Genomic DNA, 19,579 nt, shown 5'->3' with positions numbered 1-19,579 from the left:
GGGCCGGATGGTTACTATCCCACCTCAGGAGGGAATTGGTGGCGGTCGGCTTCCTATAGGTGGATGTGCTTAAGGAACCATCCTCTGTTTTCCTGATGCGGACATCCAAGAATGGCAACGAAACAGGGTCCGCCTCAAACGTAAAGCGGAGACCTATCTCGTTGTCATTCAGTTGGTTTATGAATATCACCAGATCGTCTCGGGTACCGCGCCATATGATGAATATATCATCGATATAGCGCGCCCAGAGATCGATCCGGTCAGATGTTAGTCCTCCATCACCCTCCTCGGAGAAGACAATAGTCTCCTCCCACCAGCCCAGGAGCAAATTAGCGTACGAGGGAGCACAAGGGCTCCCCATCGCGGTGCCCCTGAGCTGGTGATAGAACCTCCCATTGAAAGTGAAGACGTTATTCCTCAAACAGAATTCTAGTGCTTGCAGCACGAATTTGTTGTGAAGATGGTATTGGCAGCCTCTCATAGAGAGGTAATGTCCTACTGCCCTAAGCCCCATATGATGGGGAATAGAGGAATAGAGTGCCTCAACATCGATGCTGACCAACATTCTGTCCTCACCCACAGAAATACCGTCTAGTTTCAAGAGAAGATCAGTGGTGTCCCTTGTATAGGAAGGGAGGGATTCCACAAAGGGTCTCAAGATCACGTCCACGTATGAGCCAAGGTTATGACATATCCCACCGATCCCGGAAACAATGGGCCTACCCTTCAATGGACTAAGTCCCTTATGGACCTTGGGTAGGCCGTAGAAAGTTGCCATGATGAGATGGTCTTGTAGTAAAAACTCATGCTCCTTTTCATCAATCACCTTTTCGGCAAGACCCCTATCCAATAGGTTTTTCAAATCAGATAATAGGGAGGCAGTAGGATTATCCTTCAGAATAGCATACCCTTCTCTATCTGAAAGAAGTTCATGGCACATTCCAAGATATTGTGCCGGGTCCAGGACGACCACGTTGCCACCCTTGTCGGAGGGTTTTATGACAACGTGGCGGTCCTGTTCCAAGGCTCGAATGGCCACGATCTCTTCTTTGGTGCAGTTGTAGTGTGTAAAGACATTATGTTCACTCATTTGCTTTAGATCTCTGGATACCAGATTCACGAAGATGTCTATTGTCGACATGTCGTTCTGCACCGGTGGCATTTTAGTGCTTTTCTTTCTGAACCCGGAAAAAGGACCTTGTCCAGAAAGGTTAGGGTTCATATCAGAAAGACTATCCAACAATCTCACGTCAGGTAGCATGTCAGGAGGGATACCTAACTCTTCGCTAAGTTTGTTGTCTTTTGTAATGAAGAATTTTCTCCACTTCAACTTACGTGCGAATAAGTTTAAGTCCTTAATACAGGAAAAGAGGTCAAAGTCTGTTGTAGGGAGGAAGGAGAGTCCCCTTTCCAGAACCGCCGTCTCAGTTACACTGAGAGGACGGGACGACAGGTTAATAACTTTAGGGCCTACGCTTGCTCCTGGCTTCTCGCTGCACCCAGTCGATTCCTCAGGGGGTAGACACTGTCTAAAAAAGGGGCACTATGCAAAGGTTGAGATCTGCCTCTCCCCCTCTGTCCTCGACCTCTCCCTCTATTCCGATTTCTGCCACGCTGATTAAATCCCCCACCACCTTGTTCACAATCAGATACCTCAGTATCGGTGGAGGAAATATCAAAATGTTGTTGAGGTTGGAGAGTCCTGTTGGTCAAAAAAAGATATGCCTTGTTCTCACGAAAATCTTGGATATCCCGCATATATTGTTTATGCTTGCGGTCCTTTATCAAATATTGGAAATGCTCTATTGTATTCTGTAGATTATTCTCTTTTTTAGTGAAGTCAGCCTCGCCAGAATATTTTTTTACGAGGGAGATCTGTTCCCTCAGGCTATCATTCAGGCCCAATAAACTCTGTTTCTCTTCCTCCAAGAGGAGCTTCATCAACTTAAGGGCACAGTCAGTCGCTTCCCTTTCCCACTTTTTGATAAAATCGGGGGCTCTAAACCTATTTCCTGGATTAAGGGTAATTCGTAATCCTCTTGGCACTATTCCCTCTCTAATATAATTTTCTAGACTCTGCACTTCCCACCAGGAGATTATTTGGTCCTTATAAATTTTGGTCAGATCTTTGAAAGCACCATTAAGGGTGGGTGTGTATTTCTTTGGGATAGTGCCTTTATCCGAAAAAACCCCCTTTGCGTCCTCAAGCCATTGATCTGTGTTGAACTCTCCAGAAAGAAAACTAGCCATATCAAAATTGTTCAAAGTATGAATATAGCACCAATTCAGAATCAGTAGGTATTAGAAAAGAATTCCCACATGTACAATTAGTATAGATATAGCAACATGTGATATTAAAACTTAACCTTTAATTGGGTTATTTAAAATAGATATACAAACTGTGATCCAAACACCATTAAAACCTGGAGATGATGGGACCAAAATGTACTGTGTGTATCTATGGCACCATCATTTACAGAAAAGGGGGGAACGGGTAACGTTCACCTAAATGAACAACACCGGAGACGTGCTGAGTTTTGCAACACACAAATAGCTGATGTGGTATCACTGATTAGACGGATGCTGTGTAAGTGCAGCCTTCAAGGATGAGTGTATATACAAGAAGTAGCATGCCACTCAACAGACAGAATATTGTCACTCAGCGTCATCAACACCAGACCAAAAAGTAATATGAATGTCCCACTATAGAGCTAAACTAGTGTGATATGCTCCAACAGGGGACAACCAATACTCATGCACCATGACAAACAATGCCCAAGAAATAGAGACCTCATAATACATATACCCTGCTCAATACCGACAGCGGCAGGGGGTCAGGGACAATAGGATGTCATGTACAGTGTAATATTAGGACCACTTGAAGTGGAACCATCTCACCCAGTCCTTTTGTCGGTGAGGTGTCGTCCTTCTCCAGTGCTGCTTGGTCCAAATACCGGCACGGGGGGAGCAGTGGCTTGGTCACTGGCCCTATCTAGGATACCACTGACCCTTAGATAATCCACAATAACTCCCGCCCTTACAAGGGCAGTCCACAGCTGGCCCTGTTGTGGCTGACCCTAATAACCATCAAGCAGGTGACTCCCGACGCGTTTCACAACGACTGCTCATCAGGGGAGGCTTGGAACACCTGAAAATCGTGGTTTTGGCTCAAACTTGGAGCTCAAACCTGTGTGGCCTGGTATCATTGAAGGTGTACGATGTACTGAGGTAATTAAAGGGGACCTTAGTCCCACCTCCCTTCCCCAAATTGAAGGGACCGCCCAGCATGATTATGTAAATGATGCGGCGGCAATAATGAAAACCTGGATGATATATAACAATTCAACCCCAAATCGTGAGGGCGATATGATGATCGCTAACCAAAATAAGATGCAGTAAAACGCAATCCGTTAAGTATAAAGAGACGTAGCTCTTACCAGAAAGGACACACGTTTATTTCCCTCTCATTTGGTAATCCAGTTGAAGGACGCTGTACTTCCTGGTAGTCCGATCACGTGAGTAGTCACGTGATCGGAAATGTGAGGACCAATAGAGATCGGTCGCGTCATGCAGAACCCGACCGCTCGTCATCAATATGCGGCGGCCTGTGGAACGCAGGACTTCCTGGTTCGCCGGTCACATGATCAGTCACGCGGCCGGTGACGTCACCAACAGAGGAAGGGGGCGTCTACAGGATATCGGTCTCCCGGCCCACTTCGTGACGCACAAAGTGCTCATCACGTGATAGCGGCCGGACAGATAAAGCACGAAACTACATGTTTGTTAGTGCATATTAGGTCGCAAAATAGGACGCGTATTGTTAGCACTGTAGGCCGCATTAAATGGTTGGGAAAAACCCGTATGGATACACATTACGGGATACTCAGACAGATTGCAATGCTCCTATATCATAAGGGGAAAATGAAATGCATAATCGCACCTCAGTCACCCCGATAAAAAAGGGGGGGGGGGGGTTTGGGGGAGTTTGGTTACATTTTCGTTGTACTCATCCTGTCCGTTCAACCTATAAACATACAGGTCACCCATATGGCATATACTCATGATGATGCGTCCGAGAGGACATAAAGATGCATGTGATAGAAAAGTTAGACTCAGAAATCCAATCACATAAGCAATCCCATCCAGTAACATCAAACCAGTACAATAATGCCAAATTCGTATGGGTAACCAAAATGAGGCTGACTTCACTAAAAAAGAGAATAATCTACAGAATACAATAGAGCATTTCCAATATTTGATAAAGGACCGCAAGCATAAACAATATATGCGGGATATCCAAGATTTTCGTGAGAACAAGGCATATCTTTTTTTGACCAACAGGACTCTCCAACCTCAACAACATTTTGATATTTCCTCCACCGATACTGAGGTATCTGATTGTGAACAAGGTGGTGGGGGATTTAATCAGCGTGGCAGAAATCGGAATAGAGGGAGAGGTCGAGGACAGAGGGGGAGAGGCAGATCTCAACCTTTGCATAGTGCCCCTTTTTTAGACAGTGTCTACCCCCTGAGGAATCGACTGGGTGCAGCGAGAAGCCAGGAGCAAGCGTAGGCCCTAAAGTTATTAACCTGTCGTCCCGTCCTCTCAGTGTAACTGAGACGGCGGTTCTGGAAAGGGGACTCTCCTTCGTCCCTACAACAGACTTTGACCTCTTTTCCTGTATTAAGGACTTAAACTTATTCGCACGTAAGTTGAAGTGGAGAAAATTCTTCATTACAAAAGACAACAAACTTAGCGAAGAGTTAGGTATCCCTCCTGACATGCTACCTGACGTGAGATTGTTGGATAGTCTTTCTGATATGAACCCTAACCTTTCTGGACAAGGTCCTTTTTCCGGGTTCAGAAAGAAAAGCACTAAAATGCCACCGGTGCAGAACGACATGTCGACAATAGACATCTTCGTGAATCTGGTATCCAGAGATCTAAAGCAAATGAGTGAACATAATGTCTTTACACACTACAACTGCACCAAAGAAGAGATCGTGGCCATTCGAGCCTTGGAACAGGACCGCCACGTTGTCATAAAACCCTCCGACAAGGGTGGCAACGTGGTCGTCCTGGACCCGGCACAATATCTTGGAATGTGCCATGAACTTCTTTCAGATAGAGAAGGGTATGCTATTCTGAAGGATAATCCTACTGCCTCCCTATTATCTGATTTGAAAAACCTATTGGATAGGGGTCTTGCCGAAAAGGTGATTGATGAAAAGGAGCATGAGTTTTTACTACCAGACCATCCCATCATGGCAACTTTCTACGGCCTACCCAAGGTCCATAAGGGACTTAGTCCATTGAAGGGTAGGCCCATTGTTTCCGGGATCGGTGGGATATGTCATAACCTTGGCTCATACGTGGACGTGATCTTGAGACCCTTTGTGGAATCCCTCCCTTCCTATACAAGGGACACCACTGATCTTCTCTTGAAACTAGACGGTATTTCTGTGGGTGAGGACAGAATGTTGGTCAGCATCGATGTTGAGGCACTCTATTCCTCTATTCCCCATCATATGGGGCTTAGGGCAGTAGGACATTACCTCTCTATGAGAGGCTGCCAATACCATCTTCACAACAAATTCGTGCTGCAAGCACTAGAATTCTGTTTGAGGAATAACGTCTTCACTTTCAATGGGAGGTTCTATCACCAGCTCAGGGGCACCCCGATGGGGAGCCCTTGTGCTCCCTCGTACGCTAATTTGCTCCTGGGCTGGTGGGAGGAGACTATTGTCTTCTCCGAGGAGGGTGATGGAGGACTAACATCTGACCGGATCGATCTCTGGGCGCGCTATATCGATGATATATTCATCATATGGCGCGGTACCCGAGACGATCTGGTGATATTCATAAACCAACTGAATGACAACGAGATAGGTCTCCGCTTTACGTTTGAGGCGGACCCTGTTTCGTTGCCATTCTTGGATGTCCGCATCAGGAAAACAGAGGATGGTTCCTTAAGCACATCCACCTATAGGAAGCCGACCGCCACCAATTCCCTCCTGAGGTGGGATAGTAACCATCCGGCCCCCCTCAGGAGAGGTATCCCCAAGGGGCAATATTACAGAATTCGTCGAAACTGCTCTGAGGACACTTCGTTTATGACGCAGGCGAATGACCTCAGGATGCGTTTTCTCGATCGAGGTTACCCCCAAAAAGTGCTGAGTCAGGCTTTCAAAGAGGCAAGGTCCAAAAATAGATCCGACTTACTAAAAACCTATGCCATATGGGTGACCTGTAGGGTTTTTCCCAACCATTTAATGCGGCCTACAGTGCTAACAATACGCGTCCTATTTTGCGACCTAATATGCACTAACAAACATGTAGTTTCGTGCTTTATCTGTCCGGCCGCTATCACGTGATGAGCACTTTGTGCGTCACGAAGTGGGCCGGGAGACCGATATCCTGTAGACGCCCCCTTCCTCTGTTGGTGACGTCACCGGCCGCGTGACTGATCATGTGACCGGCGAACCAGGAAGTCCTGCGTTCCACAGGCCGCCGCATATTGATGACGAGCGGTCGGGTTCTGCATGACGCGACCGATCTCTATTGGTCCTCACATTTCCGATCACGTGACTACTCACGTGATCGGACTACCAGGAAGTACAGCGTCCTTCAACTGGATTACCAAATGAGAGGGAAATAAACGTGTGTCCTTTCTGGTAAGAGCTACGTCTCTTTATACTTAACGGATTGCGTTTTACTGCATCTTATTTTGGTTAGCGATCATCATATCGCCCTCACGATTTGGGGTTGAATTGTTATATATCATCCAGGTTTTCATTATTGCCGCCGCATCATTTACATAATCATGCTGGGCGGTCCCTTCAATTTGGGGAAGGGAGGTGGGACTAAGGTCCCCTTTAATTACCTCAGTACATCGTACACCTTCAATGATACCAGGCCACACAGGTTTGAGCTCCAAGTTTGAGCCAAAACCACGATTTTCAGGTGTTCCAAGCCTCCCCTGATGAGCAGTCGTTGTGAAACGCGTCGGGAGTCACCTGCTTGATGGTTATTAGGGTCAGCCACAACAGGGCCAGCTGTGGACTGCCCTTGTAAGGGCGGGAGTTATTGTGGATTATCTAAGGGTCAGTGGTATCCTAGATAGGGCTAGTGACCAAGCCACTGCTCCCCCCGTGCCGGTATTTGGACCAAGCAGCACTGGAGAATGACGACACCTCACCGACAAAAGGACTGGGTGAGATGGTTCCACTTCAAGTGGTCCTAATATTACACTGTACATGACATCCTATTGTCCCTGACCCCCTGCCGCTGTCGGTATTGAGCAGGGTATATGTATTATGAGGTCTCTATTTCTTGGGCATTGTTTGTCATGGTGCATGAGTATTGGTTGTCCCCTGTTGGAGCATATCACACTAGTTTAGCTCTATAGTGGGACATTCATATTACTTTTTGGTCTGGTGTTGATGACGCTGAGTGACAATATTCTGTCTGTTGAGTGGCATGCTACTTCTTGTATATACACTCATCCTTGAAGGCTGCACTTACACAGCATCCGTCTAATCAGTGATACCACATCAGCTATTTGTGTGTTGCAAAACTCAGCACGTCTCCGGTGTTGTTCATTTAGGTGAACGTTACCCGTTCCCCCCTTTTCTGTAAATGATGGTGCCATAGATACACACAGTACATTTTGGTCCCATCATCTCCAGGTTTTAATGGTGTTTGGATCACAGTTTGTATATCTATTTTAAATAACCCAATTAAAGGTTAAGTTTTAATATCACATGTTGCTATATCTATGCGTGAAAAGTTGCAGCATGCTGCGATTTTCTGTGAGAGCCGTATCCCTCGCACCGATTCAGGTGAATGGGTGCGAGAGAAACATCGGACTGCACTCAAATGTTATCCCAGTGCAGTGCTATATACGCATAGGCTGACATCGGAGGAGATAGGGGGTTAACCCCTCCCTCTCCTCCGCAGCGCCCGCCCTCAGCTTCACAGTTGTGACCCGATTGCAAGATTGGGTCACAGTCGCATGACACTCGGCTCACGCTCGCAGCAGAGCCTGAACCGGGGGTCATTAGCATATCACATCCGATGCTCTTGGCTCGAATGCCATACGTTCGTGTGAGTCCAGCCTTATAGGAACACTTGGCTTGACCGAGCACTCGTGTTCTCTATGAAAGAGCCACTGCCAGACTCTTTTGACAGCGGCTTGGTTCCAAACAACACAGTTCTCAGCCATCATAAATCTTTGACGGTCCCTTCTCTCCTCCAAGATCAACTGTTCAAAGAGTCGGGCAGCCCCCACACACTTTACACTATCAGTCGATATTGGCAAATGTGGCCTATGTTCGTCTAATGTGTATATGGGCTTTTGATTAGGTAAACAATATATACGTCTTGGAAAACTCCTTTTAATCTCTTCACGACCGTGAGCAGTAATAATACGCCCTAGCAGTCTGCCACTGGCAGCATAAAGCAATCGGCGCACATCTCAGCTGATTTTTACAGCTGAGATGTTTGCCTGCTAGGCACGAGCAGAATCGTTATCTGCTCGTGCCGTTTTACCCCTTAAATGGCGCTGTTAATTTGTGACAGCGCCATTATAACGGCATCGGCGGAAAACATTTACTCACCGGCCGATTCCGGAAGTCACGTGATGTGATCACGTGACTTCCGGTGGTTGTACAGGGTCATGTGATTACTTTTGTAGCTCTCATTATTTACTTTCGGTTTCACCCGGCCCAGAGCTGGGTGAGGCAGAAAATGAGCATATCTGCTGTTTGCAGCTGTATAGCTGTGATCAGCAGATATGGAAGAGCGATCAGATTGCTGACCCCTAGGGAGACTAGTAAAATGAAAAAAAGTTAAAAAAAAAAAGTTTTAAAAAAAAACACAAATCTAAAAGTTCAAATCACCCCCCTTTCGCCCCATTGAAAATTAAAGGGTTAAAACAATAAAAAATTGTACACAAATTTTGGTATCACCGCGTTCATAAATGCCCGATCTATCAAAATATAAAATCAATTAACCTGATTGTCAAATGCCAAAATTACGTTTTTTGGTCGCCACAAATTTTGCGCTAAATGCAATAACAAGTGATCAAAACATAGCATCTGCGCAAAAATGGCAGCTTGAGACGCAAAAAATAAGCAGTCACTGAGCCATAGATCCCGAAAAATGAGAACGCTACGGGTCGCAGAAAATGGTGCAAAACCTCAGGCATCACACCCACACATCAGTGTTACCATATAGTGAAGACTGTGAATAAAATATCTCAAAAACAATAGTGCAATTTGCATTTGGAATTTTTTTTGCCGTTTTCCAGTACAATATATGGTAAAGTACAACTCGTTCTGCAAAAAATGAGCCCTCACATGACCAGACTGACTGAAAAATAAAAAAGTTACGTCTTTTGGAAGAATGGCAAAAAAAAATAAATCAAAACAAACGATCGAAAAATTGGTCGGTCGTGAAGGGGTTAGTGTTTTTATTGGCAATATACAGGCTTCACAGGGCAATTGTATATAGAGGTCAGTGTATGTACTGCATTCATATAGTGCTCACTATTCCTGAAATAGACACCTGTAAATGGTATTGGAACTACTGGTGTAGGCAGCATTACATGGACAGTATAGGGGGAGCTTTCAACATATCAAACACTGTAAATACCTGTAAACTGGCGCGAAATGAAAACTGCTCCATAAAGATGCCAGTAGCGTGAATATACAGCAGTATTAAAGAAATGGCAATGTATGTGTATTGCAGATTGAGCAGAGTGGTGAGATCCCTCCCTCGTGCTGTAACTTTCCGGTGGCGGTCTGTAGGGACAAGATGTTTGTCTTCTCTGGTCAGAGTGGAGCGAAGATCACCAACAACCTGTTCCAGTTTGAGTTTGCAGAGAAAGTGTAAGAACCAAACGTTGATCTAATATAATCTATACATGTTTTTATTATTGTGAACAACGACAAGGCAGAGTCCAGCAATAACGTGAGCAATCCAGGATGCTGTTAAAAAAATGTTTCTTTCTTTTTATTCATAAATTCATTAAAATATAATGGTCCAAGCAATTCAGAACAGCATTATCGCGGGAAAATAGCGCAGATAGGACTACTCGTTACAGCGGTAAAATCCGCTTTCTTCACGGTCCAGAATCTAAGCCAAGAGGAGCATTTATGCATAAAAAAATGGGCTGAAAAGCTCGGCTTATAGTAGAGTATATATGGTACGTCTCTCGGAAGAAGAATGACGAAATAAAAATGGAAAGCGCAAAATCAGCCGGTTGTGAAGGGGTTAAACAAGGGGTACCAACAATTTTGTCCACGTGTGAATGTTCCCAATCCTTGTTGCATCCTGGTATATATGGCCCTCATCCTGGGCCCATTCTAGTATATATGACCCCCATCCTAATGATATATAAACATACATACATACATTATAATATAATATATAATATATATATAATATATATATATATATATATATATATATATATATATATATATCTATCGTGTTTCCCCGATAGTAAGACGTAGTGGGGGTTTTGGGGGGGTCGGCTAATGTAAGACGTACCCCGAAAGTAAGACGTAGTAAAATTTTTTTTTTTTCCCTTCTTTACAGTACAGTTACAGCGGCCGAGCGCTCAGCTGAGAGCCCTGACATGCCGCCGGCATGTGACAGCTCTCAGCTGAGAGCCCTGACATGCCGGCGGCAGAGCGCTCAGCTGAGAGCTGACACATGCCGGCGGTCGGGCGCTCAGCTGAGCGCCCTGACATGCCGGCGGCTTAGCGCTCAGCTGAGAGCTGACACATGCCGGCGGCTGAGCGCTCAGCTGAGCGCCCTGACATGCCCCCGGCATGTGACAGCTCTCAGCTGAGAGCCCTGACATGCCGGCGGCAAAGCGCTCAGCTGAGCGCCCTGACATGCCGCCGGCAGAGCGCTCAGCTGAGAGCTGACACATGCCGGCGGTTGGGCGCTCAGCTGAACGCCCTGACATGCCGGCGGCTGAGCGCTCAGCTGAGAGCTGACACATGCCGGCGGTCGGGCGCTCAGCTGAACGCCCTGACATGCCGGCGGCTGAGCGCTCAGCTGAGAGCTGACACATGCCGGCGGTCGGGCGCTCAGCTGAACGCTCGGCTACCAAGAAATGTTGAAATGTTGCAGTAATGTTGTCCGTGGTCCATCAGGACCATGGACAACATACAAAATCACGCAGCCTCAGTGCCCTCATGTGCAGCCGCTGGTGGTTAAGTTTCCTTAACTTGCGGTACACTTAGGGTGCAATCGCGGCAAGTCTCCATACGGTACATTGCATGGAGACTTGCTGCGATTGCTGTGGGATTTTTTCTAATATAAGACTTACCCCGAAAGTAAGACATAGTGGCACTTTTGGGGGTAAAAAGAATGTAAGACACTGTCTTACTTTCGGGGAAACACGGTGTGTGTGTGTATATATATATATATATTATATTATATTATATTATATTATATTATATTATATTATATTATATTATATTATATTATATTATATTATATTATATTATATTATATATTACCTGGGGGGTTCCACTTGCTTGCAGCGATGCAGGGTAGCTTAGGCATACACAGGCAACACAGTCTTTCTCAAAAATGCAGCGGTTTATTAGTAACCAACATAAACTGATCTGATTCTGGACCGTGAAGAAGGCGGATTTTACCGCTGAAACGCATAGTCCTATCTGCGCTATTTTCCTGCGATAATGCTGTTCTGAATTGCTTGGACCATTATATTTTAATGAATTTATGAATAAAAAGAAAAAAAAATTTTTAACAGCATCCTGGATTGCTCACGTTATTGCTGGACTCTGCCTTGTCGTTGTTCACATTTGTATGGATGGACTCCTACGTCCTGATCCGGGCACAACGGAGTTAACCAGGTCAGCTGAGGTTCCAGGTGATTCACAGGAGTGAGCTGGTCTACATTGTTGGACTTATATGTTTTTATTATTATATCACACATTTTTATACATGCTCCACCTAGTACAAATGTCACAGTAAAGGATATTTTCTGTACAAATTCTAATCTGTAAAAATGATTTGTATTTATGATTACTGTCGTTTGCTCCACACGTCACATCATTTGTGCATTTTATGCAGCATTTATTTTTACTGGTCATTTCTTAAAACTTGTTAAACTTTTATTTCCATAGCAAAAAACACTTCAGCCAGATATTGACTGTAAGTTAAAAGGAAAGTATTGGGCACAAAACTGACTGCATTTTTTGCGATTTCAGGCACTTTTTTTTTCTACTAAACATAGGATACTGTGTGTGATGCATTTTCCCATTTTATCATAGGAAAATATAAACACATTTAAATAAAAAAAAAAAAGTTCAATACAATGCTTATTTTTTTAAAAGCCAAGTCACAAAAAAATTTGTTTGGAGGAAGCTTTAAGCCCCTGTCACACACAGCGATATCGCTAGAGAGATGGCTGAAACGTCACAGGTTTTGTGACGTATCAGCGACCTCGCTAGCAATCTCACTGTGTGTGAAAAGCAGCAGTGATTGTGCCCCTGCTGCGAGGTCGCTGATCGTGACAAAACGATCAGAACCATTTTTTGCTCATTGGTCTCCTGCTGTGCAGCACGCATCGGCGTGTTTGACGGCGGGAAACAAATGAGTGCCCAGCGTCGGACTGGGAACCGGAGGAATCTCTAGTAATACCAGGCCTGGATTCAGTTACCTGCTTTGCACTCCGGAGCTCTCACCTAAGCTCCATAGTGCAGCATAGACTGCACCGCGAGCACCGATTGATTGATGCCCCGGCGATTGCGGTTCAGTTCATGTCAGCTGCAGACAGGCCGGGCTGATCTCCAGTTCTCTCACCTGAATTCCGGATTGCAGCCCGACCTGTCCGCAGCTGTTATGAACTGAACCGCAATCACCGGGGAATCAATCACTTGGTGCTTGCGGTTCAGTCCTGCAAACTCTGAGATCAGACCAGGCTGCAGCTGAGCACTCCGGAGTGCAAAGCAAGTAACTGAATCCAGGCTTGGCATTACAGGAGGTTCCTCCGGTAGCCAGCAGGGAGCCATCGTTACACGGGTCGCTGGTGGCTGATCTCTGATCGCTGTGGAGATCTGCCTGATTGACAGCTTGCCAGCGACCATGTAGCGACATTCCAGCGATCCCTGCCAGGTTGGATCGCTCGTTGGATCGCTGGTGCGTCGCTACGTGTAATGGGACCCTTATGGTCATGTCACACACAACGACAGCGACGACTACGTCGCTGCTAAGTCACCATTTTCTGTGACGTAGCAGCGACCTTGCTAGTGATGTCGCTGTGTGTGACATCCAGCAACAACCTGGCCCCTGCTGTGAGGTCGCCAGTTGTTGCTGAATGTCCTGGACCATTTTTTTGGTCGTTGCTCTCCCGCTGTGAAGCACACATCACTGTGTGTAACAGCGAGAGCAACGAACTGAATGTGCAGGGAGGAGGGAGCCGGCTTCTGCGGACGCTGGTAACCAAGGTAAATATCGGGTAACCAAGCAAAGGCTTGGTTACCTGATATTTACCTTCGTTACCAGCGTCCGCAGCTTCTTGAAGCCTGCTCCCTGCACACGTAGCCAAGGTACACATCGGGTAACTATAAGCAAAGCGGTTTGCTTGTTAACTCGATGTGTACTCTGGCTACGAGTGCAGGAAGCCAGCGCTAAGCGGTGTGTGCTGGTAACCAAGGTAAATATCAGGTAACCAAGCGAAGCACTTTGCTTGGTTACCCGATATTTACATTAGTTACCAAGCGCAGCATCGCTTCCACGCGTCGCTGGGGGCTGGTCACTGGTCGCTGGTGAGATCTAACTGTTTGACAGCTCACCAGCGACTGTAACGACGCAGCAGCGAACCTGATAAGGTCAGATCGTCGTCGTGATCGCTGCTGCGTCTCTACGTGTGGCATAGGCTTTAGTCTCAGTGCATAGAAAGCTTTTCAAGGAGTTTCTAGAGCAGATACTGAATGGAAACCCTCCAAATCTCAAACTCCTCAAAAATTTAGAGTTTTTGCTCAACAGTTATGTACACATGGAATATTTTTGCTGTTTGTTTTGAGCAAATGCTAAATTTTTTTCGGAGTTTTGATATTTGAAGTGTTTCCTTTTAGCTTCTGCTCCAAAAACTCCTCAAATTGTGTCCACATAGCTAGTTTTCTGCTTCGAAAAATCAGCAGTCCTTATGCACATAGCCTTAGGGTGTGTTCACACTAAGTTTCTTTGCTGAGTTTTTTTGCAGGAGTTCAAAAACTAGTTTTGATTGCGGCTGTGCTCTAAAAGCACAGTGCGATTGCAAGCAATGTGCACACTGCGTCTTATAGACACCAGCACTGCCGCCAAGTGTTCCCCGGTGAAGCTGCTTCAGAAAAATGTTGGCAGTCTGTTTCCTGAAGCAGCTCTTCTGGCAATTTTGCTGTCGTTCTTCGCTGCTAGTATCTTTTACTCTATACTATGAAAGTTAGGGCGCAGGTAGCTTCTGAAGAATCAGCATGTTACTTCTTTTAACCGGTTCAGTGTTTTTGAGCCCTAAAGCAGTTAAAAGAAGTGACATTTGATGGAATGTGTGCACAGCAATGACATTTTAACATTGCTGCTCATTATTTTCATTTTATGGGGCACATTTGCTGCGCTTTTTAGGGGACTTTAATGTTAAAAACAAAAAACCTTATGTGCACGTAGCCTTAGGATAGGATCTCACACAGTTTTTGAGGTGTATCCAGTCCAAAATCTGCATCAAAAGCTGGTTGGAATTCTCTTCCAATTCCTTAAAAATACACTTTGATGTTCATAAGAAACAAAAGAAGTGACATTATTTCATTGAGGCCTCCGTGTCTCCGGTACGTGTGATGTCCATTTTCAGACCTACTGGAGATATGGACACACGTAGACTTGTTAAAATCAATAGGTCTGCGCACACGATAGTGTTTTGACATGGACCATGTGTCCGTGTGCAGCACACTGCGACTAGTCAGTTTTCTGCTGGCAGCACAGATGTCACTCGGACCGCACACTGATGTGATCTGTGTGATATGTACTGGAGAAAAAACAGGTGACCTAAAAATAAAGAATTTTTATACTTCACCTGTCTCTGTCTCTGCTGTTGCTACTGGGCCCGCTCATTATGCTCATTGTATATTAACTGCACTGACTGCGGACCCGGAAGTAACAGCAGCGCAGGAGACAGGTAAGTATACCAGCTCATGGTGTCCATGTATTATCCAGATATTAAACGGATAGCACAGGGACAGCACATGTAAAACACGGACACACATATGCACCTTCATCACGCAAAACAAACACTGTCAAGCCAAATGGATGCAAAACCGAATGTGTTTAAAAATAAATAAACAGGAAATTAAAAATGTCTCCAAATAATGCCTGTTGGATTTTACTGCCACCAAAACTCTGAATATACCCTTAGAGACACCAAAATCATCACATAATTGGAAATTGGCTGCATACAAGTCAGACTTGGTCACTAAGTATTGTAGATTTGTAGACTAGCACATTTTGGGAGAAGCATTGTTAGGTTCTTGTCATTTACATCGTTACACCGACTTACTAGGAATACTCTGAGCAGTTATGATTGGCTGAAAGGGGCTGACACACACGACTCTCATAATACATTTCCCAATTATCCTCTTCAATGTGCTATATAGTGATCTCTTTACTGGGATATATGCAGACAGCTGGCCACTGTCACGTTGATGTGAGGCTCACTGCCAGGCATATGGTTTGGACCTTGGCATCATGGTTAGATAAAATTATGACATCCATATTAGCATTAATGCACAACACTATATAACTTCTGCCACCTAAGGAGCCACATGCAGAGGACCTGAGAGCCAGAGTAGTCCAATAAGCCTGTATCTATTTTGTGCTCTCCACACAGCTGGATGCGCATCCCTACTGAGCACCTACTGCGCGGGTCACCTCCCCCTCCACAAAGGCGTTATGGGCACACAATGGTGGCATTTGATCGTCACCTTTATGTATTTGGTGGAGCTGCAGACAACACTTTGCCTAATGAGCTGCATTGCTATGATGTGGACTCCCAGTCCTGGGAGGTGATACAGCCCAGTCCAGACAGCGAGGTAAGGGCTACAAAAGCATTCTGATAAACGTATCCTTTTTCATTTTCTATTAGATTGTCCTTAAAGTTTAAGGGTGGGTTTACAGAAGCCGAAGGCGGACATTAGAGGGTCGCTGATCAGCTACATTTTTGCTGATTGGTGGTCTGTTACATTGCTTGTTTAGACAGGCCGACTGCACTTGCATGCAAACAGAATGATCAGTAATGTACGGTATGTTTCTGTGCACATACGGTCATTATTCCTGTTTACACAGGATGATCTACTGCTGAGAATAGTGATTTTTTAAGCAAGCTTAAAAGGGTTGTCTGAAACCTGTAGTGCCCTTTATAAATATCAATCTTTAAGCCCTAAATACTTACGTAGTTTGTTTTATTAAAACAACTCCCTACTGTTCTCCCTATACAGCTAATCCCTGTGTGGGTGTGTGTGTGTGTGTGTGTGTGTGTGTGTGTGTGTGTTTACTTTACTCCCTGCAATATTTTATTTGAGAGGAGACTTCATTAGAAGGATGGCCCTGCAGTCACTTCTCGGTCACTTCTCTGCGGCTTCTATCTCTCGCACCATAAACCAGGATATCATCGGGTGGAGGCGCTGCCATCACTCACCACAGCTTCTGTCACTGCTGTTTCTTGATAACATCCTGTTTCAGTAAGGGGTAATGGAGAACTGACAGCAGCTTCTATCCTCTTCCCCTGTCGCTCGCATCTTTAATGGCCGCTGCCAAAGTCCTAGCTTCTGACATTGTCGCCTCTTTCTCTGTAATGAGATATCCTCAGGGGACAGTGGCAGAAGCAGGGTGAGTGACAGCGCTGCCATACAGCCTCAGTCTCCGCCCTAAAATTAATCATCATGAGGGGCCAGTGATAAAAGCTGTAAGTGACACCAGCACTGAGTGATAGGTGTAGAAGTAGAAGTGTGACATTGGCCACTTGTCCTGGTTCAGTAGTGATGATGGATATCATCAGGGTACAGGAGCTGTGATAAGTGACTGCAGCGCTGCCCCATCCTGTTTTGGTAGGAGATGGAAGCTGCAGGGAAGTGACTGCAGGGCTATCTTACTGTGACCTGCCATGTGAGACTCCCCTGAAATGAAACATCACATTAAGTAAAGAAAAAACAACTGATATAGGGAATTTTGTGCTGAAACTAATTATCAAAGTGGTTAGGGCTTTAACAATAGATACTTATAAATGGCATTACAGGTATTGGACAACCCAATTTTAAAATAAGTTGATCCTATGAATGAGCAGTTTTCTCATTTGTTGAGTGATTGGTAGACTGTTTAGTCTGGGTGATAATTGTTTAAATGATGTTTTCAAGAATTTGCCAGTGTATATGCAGTATATACAGTGCCTTGCGAAAGTATTCGGCCCCTTGATTTTTTTTCAACCTTTTCCCACATTTCAGGCTTCAAACATAAAGATAAAAATGTAAATGTTATGGTGATGAATCAACAACAAGTGGGACACAATTGTGAAGTTTAACAAAATTTATTGCTTATTTTAAACTTTTTTTAAAAAATAAAAAGCCTAAAATTGAGGCGTGCAATATTATTTGGCCCTTTTACTTTCAGTGCAGCAAACTCACTCCAGAAGTTCATTGAGGATCTCTGAATGATCAATGTTGTCCTAAATGACTGATAATGATAAATATAATCCACCCGTGTGTAATAAAGTCTCCGTATAAAAGCACCTGCTCTGTGATAGTCTCAGTGTTCTGTTTAAAGCACATAGAGCATCATGAAGACCAAGGAACACAACAGGCAGGTCCATGATACTGTTGTGGAGAAGTTTAAAGCCGGGTTTGGTTACAAAAGGATTTACAAAACTTTAAACATCCCAAGAAGCACTGTGCAAGCGATCATATTGAAATGGAAAGAGTATCATACCACTGCAAATCTACCAAGACCCAACCGTCCCTCAAAACTTTAATCTCGAACAAGGAGAAGACTGATCAGAGATGCAGCCAAGAGGCCCATGATCACTCTAGATGAACTGCAGAGATGTACAGCTGAGGTGGGAGAGTCTGTCCATAGGACAACAATCAGTCGTACACTGCTCAAATCTGGCCTTTTATGGAAGAGTGGCAAGAAGAAAGCCATTTCTCAAAGATATCCCTAAAAAGTGTTGTTTAATGTTTGCCACAAGCCACCTGGGAGACACACCAAACATGTGGAAGAAGGCATAAAAGCAACACAGCTCATCATCCTGAACACACCATCCCCACTGTCAAACATGCTGGTGGCAGCATCATGGTTTAAGTCTGCTTTGCTTCAGCAGGGACAGGGAAGATGGTTAAAATTGATGGGAAGATGGATGGAGCCAAATGCAGGACCATTCTTGAAGAAAACCTGTTGGAGTCTGCAAAAGACCTGAGACTGGGACGGAGATTTGTCTTTCAACAAGACAATGATTCCAAACATAAAGCAAAATCCACAATGGAATGGTTCACAAATAAACGTATTCAGGTGTTAGAATGGCCAAGTCACAGTCCAGACCAGAATCTAATCGAGAATCTGTGGAAAGAGCTGAAAACTTCTGTTCACAAACGCTCTCCATCCAACCTCACTCAGCTCCAGCTTTTTGCAAAGGAAGAATGGGCAAGAATTTCAGTCTCTTGATGTGCAAAACTGATAGACACATACCCCGAGCGACTTGCAGCTGCAATCGCAGCAAAAGGTGGTGCTAGAAAGTATTAACATAAAGGGGATGAATAATATTGCACGCCCCAATTTTCAGTTTTTTATTGTTTAAAATAAGCAATACATTTCGTTAAACTTCACAATTGTGTCCCACTTGTTGTTGATTCTTCACCATAACATTAACATTTTTATCTTTGTTTGAAGCCTGAAATGTTGGAAAATGTTGAAAATAATCAAGGGAGCCAAATACTTTCGCAAGGCACTGTAGCTTATCCTTCCTGATGTATAGAATAGATGATGATGATGCATCTCAGTTGCTATTATGGACAGGCAATGTCATGCATTGTGGTTGTATATGTACCTTTTATCCTCTCCTATCCCTTGGGTGAACTTGATGGACACTTTTTTCAACTATTGTGAATATGCAACTATTTTTTTATACCATCGTGTTTTTTTTAGGAGAAAGGATTATAATGTAGAACTTGTTTCTTATTAAATATTTCATTAAATAATTTAGCTGGTGGCTGTCCTTACCCATGCAGTAGAAGGCAGACCTCCTGTAGGATATTACGTTATTTTACAATCACTGACTACAGTAGTCTTACCCGTAAGAAAACGGACAATAATAAAGGGAACTTGTACTGTTCTTTCTAAAGGCAGTCCCGATTTTAGTGGTTTGTCATTTAGGAGCTATGGTGAAGTCATTGTTTTTAGTTAGACCGTGTAGTGTACGGTCTGCACTGCCACAAGGAGTCCAGTGATATGTGGGCTAGCATGACTCGCAAGGGTCATACAGTGAAACCTATAAGTTCTACTTCCTAAGTGACAGAC

At 44.6% G+C, this 19,579-nt stretch overlaps 1 protein-coding gene across 1 annotated transcript in view; it reads left to right on the top strand.

Moving 5' to 3' along the window:
- Positions 1-19,579, top strand: part of LZTR1 (leucine zipper like post translational regulator 1) — a 119,779-nt gene that overhangs the window by 61,467 nt on the left and 38,733 nt on the right. The window contains exons 8-9 of the mRNA XM_075324567.1: positions 9,752-9,891; positions 15,906-16,107. Coding sequence (XP_075180682.1) covers positions 9,752-9,891; positions 15,906-16,107 — 342 coding nt within the window. The remainder of the gene's footprint in view (positions 1-9,751; positions 9,892-15,905; positions 16,108-19,579) is intronic.

The sequence above is a fragment of the Anomaloglossus baeobatrachus genome, chromosome 1 (assembly GCF_048569485.1).
Source record: "Anomaloglossus baeobatrachus isolate aAnoBae1 chromosome 1, aAnoBae1.hap1, whole genome shotgun sequence".
NCBI lineage: Eukaryota > Metazoa > Chordata > Amphibia > Anura > Aromobatidae > Anomaloglossus > Anomaloglossus baeobatrachus.
Note: the sequence above shows the minus strand (reverse complement) of the source record. Positions and strands in the feature narration are given on the sequence as shown.